This window comes from Metarhizium robertsii (genome assembly GCF_000187425.2).
Source record: "Metarhizium robertsii ARSEF 23 chromosome Unknown MAA_Scf_11, whole genome shotgun sequence".
NCBI lineage: Eukaryota > Fungi > Ascomycota > Sordariomycetes > Hypocreales > Clavicipitaceae > Metarhizium > Metarhizium robertsii.
The window spans coordinates 882,264-900,601 of NW_011942151.1; the positions used below are offsets into that span (position 1 = coordinate 882,264).

Here is an 18,338-nt window from a genome sequence, read left to right on the forward strand (position 1 = left end):
CGGTCCGTCTTCATTCTCAGCCTCTTCCATTCAACATATAAATGAGCTGCCTTGTATATCCGCTGTAATAAATGCCCTCGAAGGGGGACATTTTAGTTTTTTCACAGCATTCTGGCTTAGACAGCAAGTCATAAAAAGATCGGAAAACTGTCACTCGAATGTTAAACGAGGGCTACAATCACAAGACCTTAGAACACGAGGCTCGCCAGTTTGATGCACAGAGTCCTTTGGGTGATTTGAGCCTTGAAAATCAAGGACCTTTAATACCAAAGACTATTAATAATTAGATGTCACGAGGGTTCAATGCAGAAGGCTTGGAGTAAAGTACTCAATTTTTAAGATAATCTCAAAGTGTGTCAAAAGTCCTTATTTTTCCAAGAGGAAGAAAAGGATCAGTGACCATTATATATACAAGAAAGTAACGTGTGTGCCTAGGCTCTTTGCCCGGCCATGTGTTGAGTCTGTCATGGAAGCAAGAATGCGCTCCAAAGTAGAACCAATCAGTTGAAAACAAACTCTAGCCATGTCTTGTTGTTTATATCGCCTCCATCCCGCAGTCGAACAAATCGAGGTCTCAACGACCCGGCGTCTGTACATCGTGACCAACAAATCTTTGTCGTCTTACGGCCGCTGTCCTATAACGGCCCTGGTCATCATATCCAGACTTTCGATGTAACGCCCAATGGTGAGGATGTATTCCTTTGCGGCTTCGTAGTTTGTCGCGTTCATTGCGTAGCTATGCAACTCCACGGAGATCATGGACAGGTGGAATTTGATGTTTTGTAGATCATCCGGTCTGGACTCGAGCGCCTTCTCGAGCGAGCCTGATGCTGCGGCGGTTTCTGCGGTACTCTGCGCCCAAAGGTGCAAGGATTCCAACATATTGTCCATTACTACTTGATGATCATGGTATCCTAGCTGTGTGCAGCAGGCGAAGGTGGAGAGACAATCTTCCGTGAGATCTCTCACGGTCATGTCGGTAAGGTCGAGTGTTGGTAGCGGCTGGCTGGCCATGGTCGCGCAAAGGATGCTGATGGAATGGAATTGGAGGAGAAGTTGAGTAGAAGGGATGGAAATCTAAGGAAGGGGCCTGGAATTTATAGTCATTATAACCGCTTGGAAATCATTCGAGCAAGGCTATGAAAGGTGCCCATCGAGAGGCGGTTCTTGCCCTGCTTGACTCCTATGTTTCATTGGTTTACGGAAGCCGCTGTTTGCCATGTTTGGAGGATCTGTGATTATAAGACGATGAGCAAAGCGGGAACAAAGACAAGCGCGCACAATCGGGCTGCAGTGCCACAGAAGGAATAAACTCTTTCATCGCTGACGGTCTAAACCTAGGTCCAAGTTCACAAAGCCTCGAACTGCCAACCTACAATGTTTTCTCCCTCATGGAGTCCTGGGCTGTTCCTGTTAGCCTGGTCCGTCTCGGGGTATGACAGAACTCAAGTCCCGCACGCAGCAGGTCAAATCACATGAATGCTCTACCCGATTAGACAATCTACCGAATCATTGGCGCGGGACTGTATTGGATCTAGCTGTGAAAAGCGCTGTGCAATCCTCCTAGAAAAACCGACAAGATTCAGCACGGCAAGAATCACGGCTGAAGGATCAAGTCATAGGATCATGTACAAGTTGACATGCTCAGACTTGGCAACCTACTTGGGCTATCTTCAGCTGTAGTGAATCGGCTGTCATTGTCTGTCATTCTCACCAGCTATCGACTTGTCCTGTCAAACAGGTTTGTTCTCACATATGAAGCAGCACACACCTACTGGCCATTCACGACTTGGAGTTGGTGGAAACAAAATTCACGAGCGGCACGGTATAGTTCAGTCACAGTGAAAAGTGCGATGCCAGTGTAGATGAATACCGACCGCGCCTAAAAGTATTTGTATCCTTCCTGTTTGGCACACTGTCCGAGGCAAGGGAGGAAGCCATGTGAATATACTCCTTGCCTTGGACGAGGTTCACTACGCCTCGACAGTCGCTGAGCTTAAATCACCAGTAAACTGATGAGCATCATGGTCAAAAGAGCCAAACTTTCGGCCACTGAATCTGTCGCCACCAACATTCACCGGGACTGAGGCTGGCCAGAGCTTTGCAAAGAAACAGTGATTTTGTTTGTGGTGTTGAGTTCAACTTGTGATTGCGGCGCTACACTTGGGGACTCCCAATGCACAAGCAAAGCTGGGAGGTTTGATTGAGCACTTTATATTCCAGCTTTACTCAGCCAAGGTAAATAATAGACATGTACATGACACTCACACGTTGCTACGGGGTTTTGAAGCATCAAACGAAAAATCTGTCGCACCGCATGTCGATGGAGAGCATTCAACATCCAATCAGCGGTCAAAGATTCTACCAGTTGACATGACTTGGCGGGTAACGTGTGGATTTGAGCCTCATCGGGCATCAATCGTCTGTACGCAGAATATTTGTGCCCAACATTCAGCAGCTATGCAGTCATTGGTAACTATCTCTTGTGCTACCCCGAGGAAATCTCCTTTGGTGAAGGTTCTACAGTCTGTGGCACAGAGTATGTGGGCTCCCTAGGAAGTATACGCGAATATTTCCTATTAATACTATATTCCAGCACAGGGCGCGATAGCCAGGCACCGGTCTGATGAAAGCTTTTTGCCTCCGACTCTATGTTGCGATCGGACCCTATCCTCTTGTTCGCATTACATAATCTGCGGGGTAGATCGAGTGGCTATCATGCGTGCAAATCAAACCAATCATTCCAGTTTTTACATCAACAGCCACCCGCCACCCGCGAGGCGAATCACGGCAACCAGGAACCGCGGGTGACAAGGACGACCAGCGGGTTCCTCTGCATCCAACTTCTTTTCTACTTTCTTCCAACCGCTGTCAGGCCCTGTCACGCGAAACAATGGCCGACTTGGTGACGGTGGCTTTGTACCACCGAGACCACTTTTCTCAAGGAAACGCCCGACGAGCGTTTGGCTACGAAGCCTACCACTGGGGTATCCTCATCATGCCCCAGACGAGCCAAGGACAAGACTGCCACGTATTTGATGCCACCGACGCAAGTGACATTGACCCCGTCACGTTTCGAATGAAGAACCCTACTATGGACTGGTGGTTCCGTTCCAAGACCGATGCCGACCCTGCTCTTGGAACCAAGCTCATTGGGCGTATCGTCATTGGAAATGTGCCGGACGGGGTATCGAAGTCGGAGCTTGAGGGCTTTTTCGGCAAGGTTCCCCTCCCTGTGAAAAATACGCATCCCCAGCAGAGTTGCGTGACGTGGGTTGAGGATGCCATTCGAAACCTGCAGGAGGAGGGCTGGGTGCAGAAATTTGATATCCATCGGTTTAAAGACTGGGCGCTGTCTTATGCGGATGAGAGGATGAGAGGAGAGGATTCGAATGAGCCGTCTGTGCAGTATTATAGTGTCGAGAACTAAAACTGGGCAATACATGACTTTGCTCGTTTGCCTTTACTGTATCGCGTGTATACAGATTCTGCGTGGGATGGACACCAGAAACCAGAGTTTAAAGCGCAATAGCTGCCACTGTCGCTGGAAGAGGGGTGAGCAGGAGTCTCTTGTGCACTGGGTAAGTGAACGTCACTGTCGTAGAGAGTTTGATGAGTCTGAGTCATGAAACATTTCTTTGCTGATGTAAATACCAATCTGTCAGCTATTCGTAAACAAAACGAGGGGAATAATGAAAAGACGCTGTTCATAAACTCATATCAATGATTGGAAAGGCATTCCGAAGCCACCTGTCGGTAAAATCTCGCTCCTCTTGCACAAATTCGTTTCAATCTTGTCCTGGGGCATTTCATATGGCCGTCTCTGTCGCTAGTAATAGGAAGACCTGGACGATCCAGAGCCTTCTCCTCGTCGATGGTTCTTGTGCCTCTCTTGCTTTCCCTTTTCCCCCGCCTCGGGCCTGTGATAATTCGCTTGGGTAAAGTTGTTTGCCGGATTGGATGACTTGGTTGTGTCATGGTAGACTACATCGACGCCCATCCTATATCCTCTGTCTCTGTCGCAAATCACGCGGTGAACGCCCGCCGTTCCCGTCCCGTCACTGGCCTGCCACATTTGAACTCCTTTCAACTTCAAGGGATACTCTATTCTCGGATGGCAAGACTCCAAGGCGGAGAATTGTTCGAAATTTGCAAAATTCTTCGGGTATAGATTCTTGAAATCTTTGGAATTGCCCTCGATTTGATGGTTGTACTCCGGGATTTGGGCGACCTGAGCTCTGACATCGGATGCCCTCACGTATCGGCCGGGGTGACTCGGTGGCAAGTTGGAGCAAGAATACTATGGCAGTTTGAGTTTGACATACAAAGCGGGGAGGTGGTTGCTGAAACGAGAAACTTACAAAAGACTCGTCTTGGGGCTCATTCTTCGCAGGTGAACGTTTTTGCCGCGTCACATGTGTCCAGTCAGCGGACTCACTGGCCATAGTCAGCAATCCTACACGTGAAAATGGCTTGTGCGCTTGTGAGTCGGTACGTCATGGTCTCGTCGAGGTCCATGTCTCGACTTGTCTCCCCCCATGCGCTCGAGCTCGATGCGTCCATGGCTTGTCCTGTGAACCTGAAAGATGGGGGATCAGTAAAGGGTGTCGACTGGGACTGAGGAGATTGACGAGTACTCCATGGACAGACCGAGAACAGATATATAAGAACGTTGGGTTCCTAAGCCATGCATGGCGTTGGGCCTGGAGTCGCACCGCGCAATGCCCGATACCCAACATTGAAGGCCAACAACCAACAGAGCGGGTTGGGGGGGATCTGGCCACTTTTACCCCGAACTCCAGGTGAACTTAAACACCCGAGATCCTCGTACTGCAGTGAATTTGGGGGCCGGGCCGATCATGAGACCCCTGAGGATGATGCGATTGCGTGGCACCAAGCGGTGCAACGACCGGGCTGCATGCATGTTGGCCGCGCCGTCAGTTTCTGTCAAACAACGGCATGACATGTGTGAGAAGAAAAAATGACAAGGCTGTGTTTATGCGTGACAGTAGCCTGTTGGTGAGCAGTGCTCGTTGTGTTCACGGAGGGTGTGCCAGGGCCACAAAGAGAAGAGAGCCAACATGTAACACGTAGAAGCTGCTGTGTAGCAGCCTTTCTGCATAAGGGACGGAGAAACAAGAAGAATCATTGATACTGTTGACATGTCGTTATATCTTTACTCACGGCACTCGAAGGATATTTTTAGCATGCCGGCGCATCTTGACATGAGAACTGCTCACATGTATAAACGGCCTTGTGAATGCTAGCATTCTGGCAAAAATAGTTGCGCTGTGGTTCATTTGATAGCTGTTTGGTATACCCTTAGACAATAATTGAATCTCCCAACGCTAATGTACCGCTCATTTGAAGCTTCTACCTCGATAGCGGCTCGAGTTGTGGTGTGGTGTCGAGACCTGCACGGTGAGCATCGTGCCTATTCTATTGCGTGGTTGGTGTGTCAGCTTTGGGACCAAAAAACCTGTACATCGGGCGTGTTCAGCCGTAGAGCAACTATTACTGCATGTTTTACATTTCATCATGCGTCAACGGTGCAGCTCGAGAGGCGTTGGCAGCAGTTGGCTCTGCAAGGTGGAAATTAGCCTTTCGAACACGGAATGTGTTACTCGATGAATAAAGAATGAACAACTCCATGACTTGATTCACTGCCACTGTTGATGGTCTGTGAATAATCAGGCTCTCCAGGTATATAGAGCCACTCGTCTGCCGTCGACAAGCTGACAATGTCCCGGACAATCCATCCTCTCCATATCCTTTTCTTCACCTCAGAACACTATTTTACACGTTATTTCCCATCATGTCTCTGAAACAATTACAAATCACCCACCTTAACGACCGCCGTTTAAACAGAGTGGTCCCTGAGCTGGTTCTCGCCTTTGACGAAGCAGTCAATCACCCTTATCGGTCCGAAGCCTATGCACCATGCTTTTATCACGGCTTGCAGAGCGAGCCTTTGGGGGATCTTATAAAGGAGTATGCCAACACAGTCGAATTGGCTCCTTCTTACGCCATGGATGCAGAACGGCAGCAAATATTCAAATCGCTCGCTTTAACCTATAATAGGCGAGCAAAGAACCCAGGCAGAAAAATACCAGCCCTTTTCGCTACTCTTCTCCGCCTCGCAAGCTGTGTTCCTGATCAGCACCCTGGACAGAAATGTTTGCTCGACATTTTCGAGACAGTCCTCAACACTCCAAATACACGCTTAATGTCCGGGCAAGTCCCGGATCAATTCAAAGACGCACTGGAAGACCATTGGGCATTAGGTATGTATACAGGCGGGGTTTGGCCACGTAAGGACATCTGGATTTTTTTACTAACGCAACTCTCCGAAAAAGGGCCCTGGTCTACAAGCCATACTAGCATGGATCTCAAAACATTCCGACACGATGAATGGGTAAATTTCAACGCCTTCATCGCAATGATGTGCCAGGAGCTGGACAGTGATCAGAACGTCCATCTTCGTGGCTTTGTCCGATTTGTCGACCTCTCAGGCTTTGCCTTCAGGGGGATGGGTCTCGCTCTTATAAACTGTTATGACGAGATCGTTGAGAGTGAAGATAGGTGTCAGATTGCGGATCTCAGGGGTCTTACGGCTTCTAGGTGGGCTGGTTACTGTTGCAACCATCTTGTAATTGCCGCGCACAGCAGCAGGCCCGTCTTCACTGCTAGGACCGGTTATCTATGGCCCCTGGACCAGCATACGTGGGCCAAGATGGCACAAAATTTAATGACAACTATCGGCGAAATTGGCACACCGTGGATTTACGAGGCTAGTGTCAACACGGGCGTTTGGATGGTGGGGATAATGCCGACTATTCCTTGGCCCGGTCAGAATATGGGATTGTGATTGGACATGACGGTACTACCGACGAGACAACCTGTGGACATGGAGGCATTGGATTCAGAAGGTTCCATTTTAAGGATCGAGGAAGCTGTACCGATGCATGTTGGCGAGACTTTGGACTGTCGTTTTTTGGGATAACACCATCGATGGAAACAGAGCGGGGGAGGACGAGATTCAGGAAAATTGAAGGATGGAGGAAGTTGCATCACTTCAACAGTGTGTAACAAGGGCATGATACTGGAATCGAATGAATAGTTCAACATCAATTCAACAAGCAATTTCATTGTGTCAAGAATCGTTGGTTTTCCACAGGGTCTCGAGGGACCAGAGCTCTCTATAAGTGCAAGAATTGAGTGATGGCTAGTGCCTGAGGCGGCCCTCGCTCAAGGTCCGACTCCGGTCTCTCGTGATGTCTTTCTTTGTTGTTTTGTAACCTTTGAAGGCTGATACCTTTGTTTCAGCTGTGTGTATTGATCCGCTAGATGGGACGCTAGATACAGGTTGCAGCCGTGCAAAGTTCCCATACCAGACATGTCCAAGTATGCTTTTTTAAGAAGCCAAACGAGCTGTTGGTCGCGTGCTCACCACGCGTGACCTTGTGACTCATGGGTGGCAAGGACAAGCTGCGAACAAAGGATGCGTCGCATGTGAACGAGGACTCGACAAGGCAGGCGTTTTACAACTGGCAGCAATTTGTTTCAATGTTGAAAGCGGAAGCGCGACGTCGATGGATGGATAAGCCACGGTGGGGATGCACGGCAACAGCCGGCCGTCCCACGAATCATGTTTGCCGCATGTGGAATCAAGAAACGGAAATGGCAACAAGAGACGTCAACTGGTACATGTATGCTTCCATGTCATACCAGACTTGACTCCACCTCACCCAGGTCCGTGTACACTCAAACCTTGCTGGACGCGAGTAACCCTTTTGTTCATGGCAACACGTGCTTCCAAAGGGAAATCCAGTTTACACCACGTCCAAGTTGACTCGTAACATGCAGGCCGCCGGATTTGTGCCTGTGCGTGGCAGTACAATGGAGGAGCTGTTTCAGCACATGAACAATGAATCTTGGGCCGGAGTTTCTCCAGCCTCTTGAGGATTTTGCCGTCTTTTTTTTTTTTTTTTTTGCAAGAGCAAGCGCATCCTTTCTCACAGCAACCTACTCAGTCAGAGCCTCTATGTCCCTTTAATTGTTCCGCCTTGCCGCATCATCCTCACTGGCATCACGCCGCACCGTCACAAGACTCTTTATTGCGCTGCTCATTTCGATCGCCTCAAAGGTCAACTGCAGTGAGCGTCATCCGAGTCCGTGAATCTTTCAATGCTGTTTCGAGATGGAACCACGAACCGCCCGCGAGCTGCGTATCCCCGCCTCCGCGTCGGCACTGAGCGCAGCCATGGCATACAAGTACGACTGCGAAGCTCCTCCCGTCAACGACATCACTCATCCCACCCGCGCTCACGATTTCGAGCAACAAACTTCCAGCATTCAAGAGACATTGGGTGCTCCCCTGTCTGGGCAAATCATGTCGGTTCGAACTGCACATGACCATGTTCGAGAAGAATTTGGTCCCTGACGGTGGTTGGCAAACTGCTACCAAGGCTGCATTTTAGTTGGCTATATTGCATCAAATGCGCATGCACCGAGTCTTCCTGTATCTAGCCGTCATCAAGTGCGTGCCTGCCCCTGTCAAGTAGACCTGCCGCTTTAGCAATCAGAATGCTAACAGAAGCCGCACTGATAGGAGACATATTAGCCATGGTGTCGAGGCGAAGAACCATCCGGCGACTAAAAGCACGACAGGGTAACACGGAGCAAACTTTAAGAGCACAGGATACTATCTCTGAGCAGCCCTGGGCATATGAAGTCGTCATTTAAAGGATTCTTGTTTTAGGTGCAGCCGCTTGGTGGCTCGACCCGATCCTAGCCGCCTGTGCATCTTAAAACTTGGCTTCGGATTCCGACATGCCCTCTTCTTGCCTTCACCGTACCGCACAAAAAAGTGTGTAGCTGCCCCAAGTTCGCTGCACTTGTCGGAGCCGTCGTTCTCTTGTCCGTCTTGTTCAGCATTATATGCTGGACGGTTCCCGACCGAGGTTGACCGTATCGCTTGAACGAGGGCGTAAATCACGCTCAGCCGGTACGACTCGTTTACCATGGAACGTTTACACATTTACAAACGCGCCCTACATGGATAAACATGTGGCAGCGCGAAGCAGGTCAGGCAGACGAGGGTTTGGGCGCCGTGGGTAGATGCAATCGACGTTCTGCGCGAGGGCAATCCGCAATGAAGGCAACTTTTACCATTGCTTGGCTACTCGGTACTTTGCTCTGCCCGTGGCGTCAATTGCCGCCACATGCATAAGCAAGCGTTGTGTTCACTACCGATCGGCTGAGAGGTCACTGGTACATCTTGGTTCCGTGTTTCGACGCACTCCAGGCCGCGCTGGTGTTGTTGAGATGGACACTACATTTTGGGGACTTTTTCGCCATGCAGCTTTTATTTCTCAAACAACATTTGACTTGAATAGCCCATCTGCGTCGTCATTGAAGCTATATGCTATCGAGATGGTCAAGTAGATGGCCTGAATTGAGGTGTGAATATGCCTACCCGGGCCTAGGAGAGGCATTGAGTGCCTGAAGTGTGACCTCGCAGCATGCACGATGTGATGCATCGGGCATGCCATCACCGTAGCGTGGCTGCCAGCACTCTTACAGTCATTATTTCAGTGACATTGACATATATCATCCACTTTTGTGAGCTGTTAGGCCATGTTCTACGTGTATAGGTAGGTGCCGGCGAAGAAAACGGCAAGACATCTAGCCGGACCTCTTTGGTGTGTGCCTTGAATCTAGTGTCGCTTCATTCAGCTTCATGCCAGCAGTTCTGATAGAGTCACTCGGCATGCCTGTCAAGTTCATGTCATGGTCTCACATGCTGCTGGTCACCGTCATGGTGTCTCGCTGGCTTTGTCTGAGACTTGAGTGCATAACCGACTGGGGAGCAATCATCAGCACTATATGCAGAGTGCGTAAAAGAGACAAACCAACCAGATGGCATTAACATCTTATCATACTCACAGCTTATCCCGCCCGCCACTGAACCACTACACCAAGGCCAGCTTGTGACTTTACCCAAAGTTCCAAGAGGAGCTCCGTGCCTACTCGGGAACTACCAAGGGCAGCGGTACCACCATGATATATATACTAGATATGTGCAATTTGTTGAAATCGGCGCAGAGAAGGTATCTCCCACGTGCTCTGGCAAAGTTGAGTTCGCAAATCAGAAGAGTCCAGCATCCATCGCTCTGTCCCGCCGATGACTCTCCCCGGACATGTGCATGTCGTAGAAAGTGCAACGGCGGCCCAGCACTGCGCAAATGACCGGTTCTGATTGCGAATGCATTTCGCATCGGGATTTCACGTGCGGGGACAGAAATACAGACAAAAGAAAAAGAGAAGTCACATGGCGTGCCTTGGTAGAATCCAAGCCAAGCAGGATAGTGTCTTGGCCGTCTTTCATTTTAGTATATAAAGCCCTAAATTCCAACTTCCAAGACACAGCAATATCTTTTCCCTAATAAAGTATAGTCAAACAAAATCAACACCCATCATGCGTTATATGTCGGCTCTCCTCCTATCCGCCAGCCTCCGCGGTTTTGTTTCCGGGCAAGACGTAGACGAGACAAAACCAGCGCCCCCTGAAGCCGCAGCATACGAGATTGGAATACCCCTTGGCAACATCTCCTCCGACCCCAGCGACATTACTCCCCTCGCAGCTTCAGGAATCTTCGACGTCCTCACGTCGAAATCGTGGTCCCGCAACTCCAACCTAGCCGCGCAGTACTACCAAGACGGCACCGTCCACAACTGGGTGCGAAACGAAGAGAAGCCCAAAATGTCCATCATCAAAGTATGCGGCAATTACTTCTACGCCCCCAACATCTACTGGAAAGGCGGCCTCACCGGCAAGCACCTGCACCAAGACAACAAGCGCAACCAGAAGCAGTTCTACGCGGGCGTCACCCAGGCCGCCCACGACGTCAACGGCGAGTTTGTCACGCGCGACAAGCCCGTCGAGATCATGACGGAGAGGACCAGCTCCGCGTGCGGCTCCATCAGCTTCTCGTGGAAGAGCAAGGGAAACTGGGGCAGACTGGGCGACATCATGGACCACTTTCTGAGGATTTGGTTCGCTCCCCAGGATACTTGTGCCGTGTCGCCCTCGCACGGCGGCGGCAACGGGCTGCTGTGCGCGCTGCCGTGCGACCCTATTAGCCCGATGTGGTTCCAGTCGACGAATCTTTATGTGAGGCAGACGAGGTGGGTGAATGGCAAGCAATTGTACTCGAGTGTGTATAAGCTGCGCGGGCAGTTTAATAGCGGTGACGGCAATGGCGGCTTGAAAAACCCGACTTGGCTGAATGCGCAGTGCGATGGGGATAGGTTGTACTTTAAGGATACTCCCAATGATGCTACGTATGTGGTATTTTGGTAGGCGATTGTGTGGAGGAGTCATCGCTGTTTGGGTCTTGCTGTGCTTTTAGTCTAATGCAGGATGGACTGACTGCTATGGGCTCATTGGATTGTCATTTGTATTGATGATGTATTTGAGATTTAATTTGTGCAGAATGTGATATATGATATAGTGTGCAAATATTGACAAGCATGGCACTCAAGTCTTCTACGTGTCACATTCTCGAGGCCGGCTCGTCATTATGACGTTGTGGCCAATCTCTTGATGTCGCTTTGAACGGAGGCTATTCTTGGATAAGTTTAGGGTGGTTTTTTGAACTATTTAGCTGCACTTTCTTTCTTTGGGGTGCCTGTGTATAGCCATGTCTGTGGGGAAAATGCTATTGTCGTATGTGAACTTACATCATCCTTTAATCGTCTAAAGGTGACCAGATCCCCCTGATATTGGTTTCTTGCAATTGAGGCCAGAGAAAACAAAAAGTTATTTGCCAGCGTTAGCAAAAGCAGAAGGTAGAAGCATACAGTATTCGTCTCGGGTGAATTGCGTTGGTGCTCGGAGCAATCCGAAAGGGGTAATATTTATCGGCACTCCGGGTCAAGCGGGACCGTAGAAGGAACCGCGCCGGCGCGGGGTTCCGTTCTGGATAACATATCCGTCACTCCACCTTCAGGATCGTACCCAGGCGGGGATAAGCGAATGCAACTTACAAGTTCGATTATTTGTAGATGGCCAGAGTGCCTCGGTACTTCGAAATTGCTTGCAGCGGTGCATTTCCGCTATGCCACTTGATCCTTGAAGCCTTGCTCTCGTATATACTCATACCCTCCGAAGTTATTATGAATAGTGTTTTCAAACCCAAGGAGGCAAGCCCAGAAGATGCAAAGTATATGGTGCTATATTTCTACTTTGTTGACTATCCTAGACGAAGGCGCACCAAGACACCACGCAGCAGCTCGTTAAATTCACCAAGCAAACACAAAACTCAAGTACACCCCCGCGCTCGCGGCTACTCTCCCATCTCTTGTGCACCGAAAATGGTAATCAAGTGCAGCAGTTGAGTAGCCTAGATAGCCATACAGACCTAGGCCTTGCCCTCACCCTCAGGCACACAGACGGCAGTATAATAAGGGCCACCAGGTACCCGGTGCGACTTGATCTTGACGCACTCGCTACTTTTTGTCGGCTGCTCAGTCGGTCTCCAGTCTTCTCTTCTGCACTTCTCATTCTCTTCCCAATCATTCCTCATGCAGTACAGGAACTTGTTATACACATTCCTGCAAGACTCCCGAGGATGGAAACACTCCGACTCCTCCTTTTGCAGTCGCTCCTCCCTCTCCTGCTCCTCCTCGGCCTCAGTCTTCATCCGCCCGATTCTATAAGTCCAGCCGGCCAGATCGCACGCCTTCTTGGCTGCCTCGGAGTCGTCCATGCAGTACTGAAAGTTCAACGGATCTCCCACACGTTTACCCAAACTGCCGCAAACCCACCGGGGGCGAATACATGCCGCTTCTTCTCTGCGCATCTGCTCTTCCCTCTCCTTCTCGGGCAGTCCGTTTCTTTCAAGCTCGCTGGTGCACCTTTCTCGCAGTTCCTTGCCGATATCCGTCCTGGCATCGTACGCGTAGGACGTATCGCAGTCGTTCTTGTCGTGCCAAAACTTGCATCTCTTGACGGATGTGCTCCAAAATACACTACTCGCGTCTTTGAAGGGTATGCACAACTTTGTGTTTGGCTTGTAGTACACCATGACATTTCCCGTCGTGTCAAACGGCGATGAGCGGGTTCCGGACGCGCCGTAGATGGGGTTCGTTCGGAGCCACCGGCCGAAGCTTGTGTCGGCGCCAAACAAGCCGCCTGGTTTCATATTGGCCATCATGAAGTCGTACGCGACTGTCGCCAACCCTCCGGCGGTACCCGAAGCTCCCCCTAGACCGAATTTGCTCTTGGTCACGGAGGGTGCGGCTTTGAGAGCATTGTATAGGCCGGTTACTGTTCCGGGCGCATCTCTCGATAGCCCCATGAGGAAGTCCTTGAGGTTGTCTTGGTTAACGTTGCCGTTTTCATCTGCGAACTTGGCGATGAGCTCGGTGGCGTTGCTATCGCCGTCGTCGGCGTACTTGCACCAAACCTACAGGCAGCAGGTACATTAGCACGGTGGCAATAACTGCAGGTGAACCTTTCCCTTTCCACCACGGATTGCACATACCTGTGGAGACTTCATGGCAGTGTCAAGGCTCCCAGAGACACTGAATTGCATGCCGAGCTTCTCGCAAAACTTTGCCCCGTCTTCACGCGACTGGAGGGTTTTGGGGGGAACAGCTGGGTCAGAACGACAGGTCGCTGCGATTCCTTCATCAGTTACCTTGATGGTATCGGCTTCAAGCCCGATGATGGCGCAGTATTCTTTAAGAGGTTCTCCCCCGTTGTCTGTATCCCGCTTGTCGATCTTGGCAGGGCTTCCGGCGGCCAGTCCGGCCAGCAGAGTGATTAGTGTGATTGAAAGCTTCATCGTGGTTCAATATTTGCCGTATAAAGACGACGAGTTACTCAACAGAGTTCCAGACAAGTGCAGGGTATGAACTCGTATTTGTGTTGACTTTGTAGTATGAATAATGAAAGAATGTTGTTGATGAGTTTATTTTCTCTTGACATCGGGTTGACTTTATATACATGCACCTGTGCTTATACATTGGCGTCGGCACCTGTGAATCTTCATCCTTACTTACGTGCCAAGCCAACACCGGGTTCTCCTTCTATGCGTCATCGTACTATCATGCAGCATCGTCCCATTATGCGATTTCGTTCGTTTCTGCATCGGTAATAGCCATTGCGGAACCTCCCTTCCTACGAACACTGCCCTAACATGTGTCTGGCTCGTCCGTGCAAAACTATTATTTGCCGTAATTTCAGGATCACTTGGGCAAATTCGCCTCAACGTTGCGGTCCTGATGTGCCATCTTCTTGTCCATCATTCGACTTGGCATAAAATGCCAAAGCCTAAAGTCAGACTAACAAGACCGGGAATATTCCGCAGACACCACGGCATTTGATGCGTCATGTTGTAGCTTACAAACGTTAGTTTTAGTTGCCAACTTCGCCAAGTCCGTAAATCCGTTGCCTGAAATTCGCTTTGTCAATTTACCTTTGCATGGATACCCCAGGATCGTTCGCGGTACACCCTCTGGGCTTATTAGGTCAAGTGGGCTTCACTGACATCTTAGAACAGATCGGGTATAGGTGATTGTTCAGGGTCCCAGGGTCTTTCACAGAGAACAGACATGGAACTTCCCCAGACTGCACTTAGCAACGGCCGGCCGCGGAGTGCGAGCCAGGTTATGAACTGATGCCCGGCCCTGACGAGCTGGGGGGGGACAACTGACATTCGCATGATGAACTACTTGACTATTGATGTTGACTAGAGGCCCCTGCGGGCATTCCGAGACACGTGGCCGCTCGCGCCTCCCGGCGTCTGCTGAGGCTTCCGACGTTGCAGTCCCGGAGTATACGCCAAGAGTCCAAGAGTTTCGGTGTTGGTTTAGATGAACTCAATTGCTACAAAAGCTATCTTGACCAACAGTCAGCAGATTCTGGCTCGTGTGCCCCGCTATAGTGCATTACAAAGTAAAGATTGAAAGGATGGACTGACACTGACTTGCGCAATAGGTGTTTCCTCCCATTGACGTCCAGGGTGGCTTGCGATGGGTAGTGCTACGACTACACTCCGGTCTAATTCTTACCTGCCATGTCGCATAGAATACTCTTCTTTAGGTATGCCCAATTCCTTCACATACCACATGTGGCGCCTGTGATTGAAGCAGTAACTTGAAGTTACACAAGCTTTGCAGGCGTCGCACGGTCACGGCAACTACAACGAGCAAAGGGACAAAATGCGCACATATGGAGTTGAATATTTGCGATAATCGGCCACGGGCCGCTATTTTAAGATGTTTGGGTTAGTTCAACGCTTCAACCTAACATCCGTCCTGGCAGCAACCTAGCATCTCGCAACATGTCCAAGTACCCTGTTTCCGCTCTAGACTAAAGAAAGATAGCAAAGTCCCGGCATCTGCATCTCGCAAAGCCGACTACTTGGGAGGCCCAGCCCCCATGAGTGCCTTGACAGCATGGAAATTGTCGAGAACAGAACCCGCCTCCAAAGGCGCCCAAAGAGCGTCAATCTTGGCCGCCACCGCGGCACTCAGAGGGCCCTTCTTGATCGCCGCGAGGTTGCTCTTCCACTGCTCAACATTCGATGCACCAATAATCATGCCGTCGCCCTTGGAGGCATCTAGGGCAGAGTTGTGCGCCAGCCAGCGGTACGCCATTTCCACGCCCGAAATGCCCTCGGCCTTGGCAATCTCGTGCCACTTGTCCAGCGCCTCGAGTGCCGCAGGCTTGTTATACTGGAACTGGTACAGCTTTCCGAAAAGCCCTGCCTTGTTCCAGCGGCCCTGGAGAGACTGGTCGCGGAACTGCTGCGACGTCTTGGCGAAGAAGCCGCCCGCGATGGGACTGTACGCCACAAACGCAATGTTGTGCTTACGCAGAACGGGGAGCAGTTGCGTCTCGGGCAGACGCGCAATAGCGTTGTAGCTGCCCTGGAACACGGAGGGAACGACAAAGCCTTTGCTTTGGCATATCTGAACAACTTGCTCGATTTGCTCGCCCGTGTGGTTGGAAATGCCAAACCGTTTGAAGACGCCCTCTTTGTAAAGACCGTCAATGGCAGCAAGCGTCTCTTCGAAGGGGACGCGTGCATCCGGAGCTTGCAGGTACAGAACGTCGACCTAAGGGTGGGAAAGTAATAAATTAGCTTTGCAAAGCTGCAAGTTCGCACTCTGACAAATAAATAGCAACGTACCTGCTCTACGCCTAGCTTGTTCAGGCAGTCTTTGGCCTGGGCAATGACATTGTCTTTTGTCGCGGTCAGCATTGGGTGAGCACCACCTGTCACCTTGGTGGAAATAGAGAAATGCGACGCGAAGTTGAGCTGGCCCAAGTAGTCCTGGCACTCGCGGAAGGCAACGGCGGTATCGACTCCGCTGATGGCGTCTTTGCTCTCCAACAAGGCGTCGAGCCATGGCTTGACGTCTTCGGCCGACTTGTAGCCCTGGTCTGCGTTGAACAGAACGGTACCGAAATAAATCTTTGGCGCAGCCATGGTGATCTAGACGTTGTAGAAGGGGCAAGAAGTATGATAGGGTTTTGTCCACGCTCTGGAAATACTGTAGAAAGTGATGATGATCTCTGAAGATTCCACTCAGATGTCAGAGGAAAGACGGGTATTAAATACGTTGAGGCATTGCCTGCTTGGCCAACATACCCCCAGCCTCGTCCAAGATGTCTTCATTCATTCGAGCCCTCTTACTCGTTCTCCCCACGCACTGCAGGACGTCGTGTCACTGCAGTGTCCATTCTGCGTGTGGCGCATTACAATATGACATGCGACTGCAGCGCTGTCGGAAAGCGAGTCCGGACGTGTTGGTCGGGCACTCGGGGCTGCGGGCACTACCACGGAGTAACAGAACCAACAAATTCGGTGACTGGAGGCCGTCCCATGTTTCCCGGCTCTTGGGATCAATTCGTTGTAGCAAAATGCCTGAACTTGTCGGTCAAACCTGGATTTTCTCAACTAACAAGGTCAAGAAGCCGTGCTTGACAGGATTCATGAGGAGGCGACGAGTAAGGGGCCTATTGGTACGAGAGATTGAGTATAATCCCTCGAGTTTCAACCGTAACAACGATTGGCTTGCCGCATATGCAAAAGATGGTTGGTCGGTGGTTTAGACGGCAGACCCCTGAATCAAATTGACTGAGCCACTGCAGTTGACGTGTACTCCGTATCATGCAAGATAATTTCCTCGTTCGGCCCCCAAGGCTGATTGACTCCTGTGTTTCCCAGAAACCGCGGGCAGAATCCTTGCGAATCCATGTGTTGGTTCAGCCTATGGCTCGATCCTACTGAGAGCCTGAGCACGGCGATCATTGCGGTTACAGCCGTCTTGGCCGGTCCAGTTCTGCCACGTCTCATATTCTGCTTCACCACTTGGTGATCATCTCTCCTTATGCATTTCAGTCAGTTATCTGATAACATATCATGTTAACGTCCTTGCGCAGAAAGCCTTGCCGTTGGGCACGACGCCGTGGCTGAAGCTCAAGCCAGATCTGTTCAATCGGACTACAAGTCCGTGTTGGCATTGGTGGATGCCAGAGAGCTTTGGCCCAGTGGAAAACATGGCGTTGAATGGCGATACTCATTTCACGATGTAGTATCGAAAAACATGACGGAACAACACGCAACTTGGTTGGCAGAACGCCCTGAGCTGGCTGTCACATTAGGCAAGGTACGCTCACAGAAGAATATGCAGGGCTGCCAACTTCAAAGCTTCCTGCACAGCTCGGAGCCAGTCTCGCTTGGTGTTGGCACCTCAGGTAAGTTCTGCCAGGCTCAACTGGCTTTCTTCTTCACGTACGGCACCGAAGTGGCCATTTAGGCATCTGTAACTGACAGATTAGTAACTCGACATATCACAGCAGCAACGCCATTCATGTACCATCATAGAGCTAGTGTGCGTCTTCATTTGCGGATGTCTGCCAATAATACCAAAGCTCTTCCAGGCCACGAGAAACTGGAATTGGCTAAGCTACCACTGGTCTTGGATCGAGCGGCAATGAACAAGGGCCAGTTCTTGCAGGGTACCCTCAAGTTTCAACAACCGGATGCATGATGCATCTGCCGAGAGCACCGAGCGGCTCGAGCTGGGCAACACACACGTCTCCCATGCGTATCGGCATCAGTCAGGGTGTAACGCACCATCGAGGAATTGCCAGAATCTTACTCCGTAGAGCTCACTGATTTGGTCAGCCACATGTCGCAAAAATCATCCAATAAACAGGAAACCCACCTTAAAAACCGTGTAGCGTCAACGGTAGAATCAAGACAAATTCCTTTTCTATTTCCCAGCACATAAACGATGCGATTGACGTTGGTGCA

The 18,338-nt window shown here is 50.5% G+C and overlaps 8 protein-coding genes across 8 annotated transcripts; 4 read left to right on the forward strand and 4 right to left on the reverse strand.

Moving 5' to 3' along the window:
• Window positions 1–621: 621 nt before the first annotated feature.
• Window positions 622–1,014, reverse strand: MAA_11636 (uncharacterized protein; the record flags this gene model as incomplete). The annotated part of the gene is made up of 1 exon (XM_011412551.1): window positions 622–1,014. The coding sequence occupies one exon, from the start codon at window positions 1,012–1,014 to the stop codon at window positions 622–624; it is 393 nt and encodes a 130-aa protein (XP_011410853.1).
• Window positions 1,015–2,893: 1,879 nt separating this feature from the next.
• Window positions 2,894–3,430, forward strand: MAA_09922 (uncharacterized protein; the record flags this gene model as incomplete). Its single annotated transcript, XM_007827920.1, has 1 exon — window positions 2,894–3,430. The coding sequence occupies one exon, from the start codon at window positions 2,894–2,896 to the stop codon at window positions 3,428–3,430; it is 537 nt and encodes a 178-aa protein (XP_007826111.1).
• A 399-nt stretch (window positions 3,431–3,829) lies between these two features.
• On the reverse strand, window positions 3,830–4,445 carry MAA_11637 (uncharacterized protein; the record flags this gene model as incomplete). The annotated part of the gene is made up of 2 exons (XM_011412552.1): window positions 3,830–4,300; window positions 4,362–4,445. 2 exons carry the CDS (start codon window positions 4,443–4,445, stop codon window positions 3,830–3,832), a joined length of 555 nt encoding a protein of 184 aa, XP_011410854.1.
• Window positions 4,446–5,815: 1,370 nt separating this feature from the next.
• MAA_11638 (uncharacterized protein) lies at window positions 5,816–6,868 on the forward strand (the record flags this gene model as incomplete). Its single annotated transcript, XM_011412553.1, has 2 exons — window positions 5,816–6,284; window positions 6,357–6,868. 2 exons carry the CDS (start codon window positions 5,816–5,818, stop codon window positions 6,866–6,868), a joined length of 981 nt encoding a protein of 326 aa, XP_011410855.1.
• A 1,332-nt stretch (window positions 6,869–8,200) lies between these two features.
• On the forward strand, window positions 8,201–8,443 carry MAA_11639 (uncharacterized protein; the record flags this gene model as incomplete). The annotated part of the gene is made up of 1 exon (XM_011412554.1): window positions 8,201–8,443. One exon carries the CDS (start codon window positions 8,201–8,203, stop codon window positions 8,441–8,443), a length of 243 nt encoding a protein of 80 aa, XP_011410856.1.
• Window positions 8,444–10,480: 2,037 nt separating this feature from the next.
• On the forward strand, window positions 10,481–11,365 carry MAA_09923 (uncharacterized protein; the record flags this gene model as incomplete). The annotated part of the gene is made up of 1 exon (XM_007827921.1): window positions 10,481–11,365. One exon carries the CDS (start codon window positions 10,481–10,483, stop codon window positions 11,363–11,365), a length of 885 nt encoding a protein of 294 aa, XP_007826112.1.
• Window positions 11,366–12,425: 1,060 nt separating this feature from the next.
• Window positions 12,426–13,853, reverse strand: MAA_09924 (uncharacterized protein; the record flags this gene model as incomplete). Its single annotated transcript, XM_007827922.1, has 2 exons — window positions 12,426–13,472; window positions 13,551–13,853. 2 exons carry the CDS (start codon window positions 13,851–13,853, stop codon window positions 12,426–12,428), a joined length of 1,350 nt encoding a protein of 449 aa, XP_007826113.1.
• Window positions 13,854–15,429: 1,576 nt separating this feature from the next.
• On the reverse strand, window positions 15,430–16,505 carry MAA_09925 (Aldo/keto reductase; the record flags this gene model as incomplete). The annotated part of the gene is made up of 2 exons (XM_007827923.1): window positions 15,430–16,131; window positions 16,206–16,505. 2 exons carry the CDS (start codon window positions 16,503–16,505, stop codon window positions 15,430–15,432), a joined length of 1,002 nt encoding a protein of 333 aa, XP_007826114.1.
• Window positions 16,506–18,338: the final 1,833 nt, after the last annotated feature.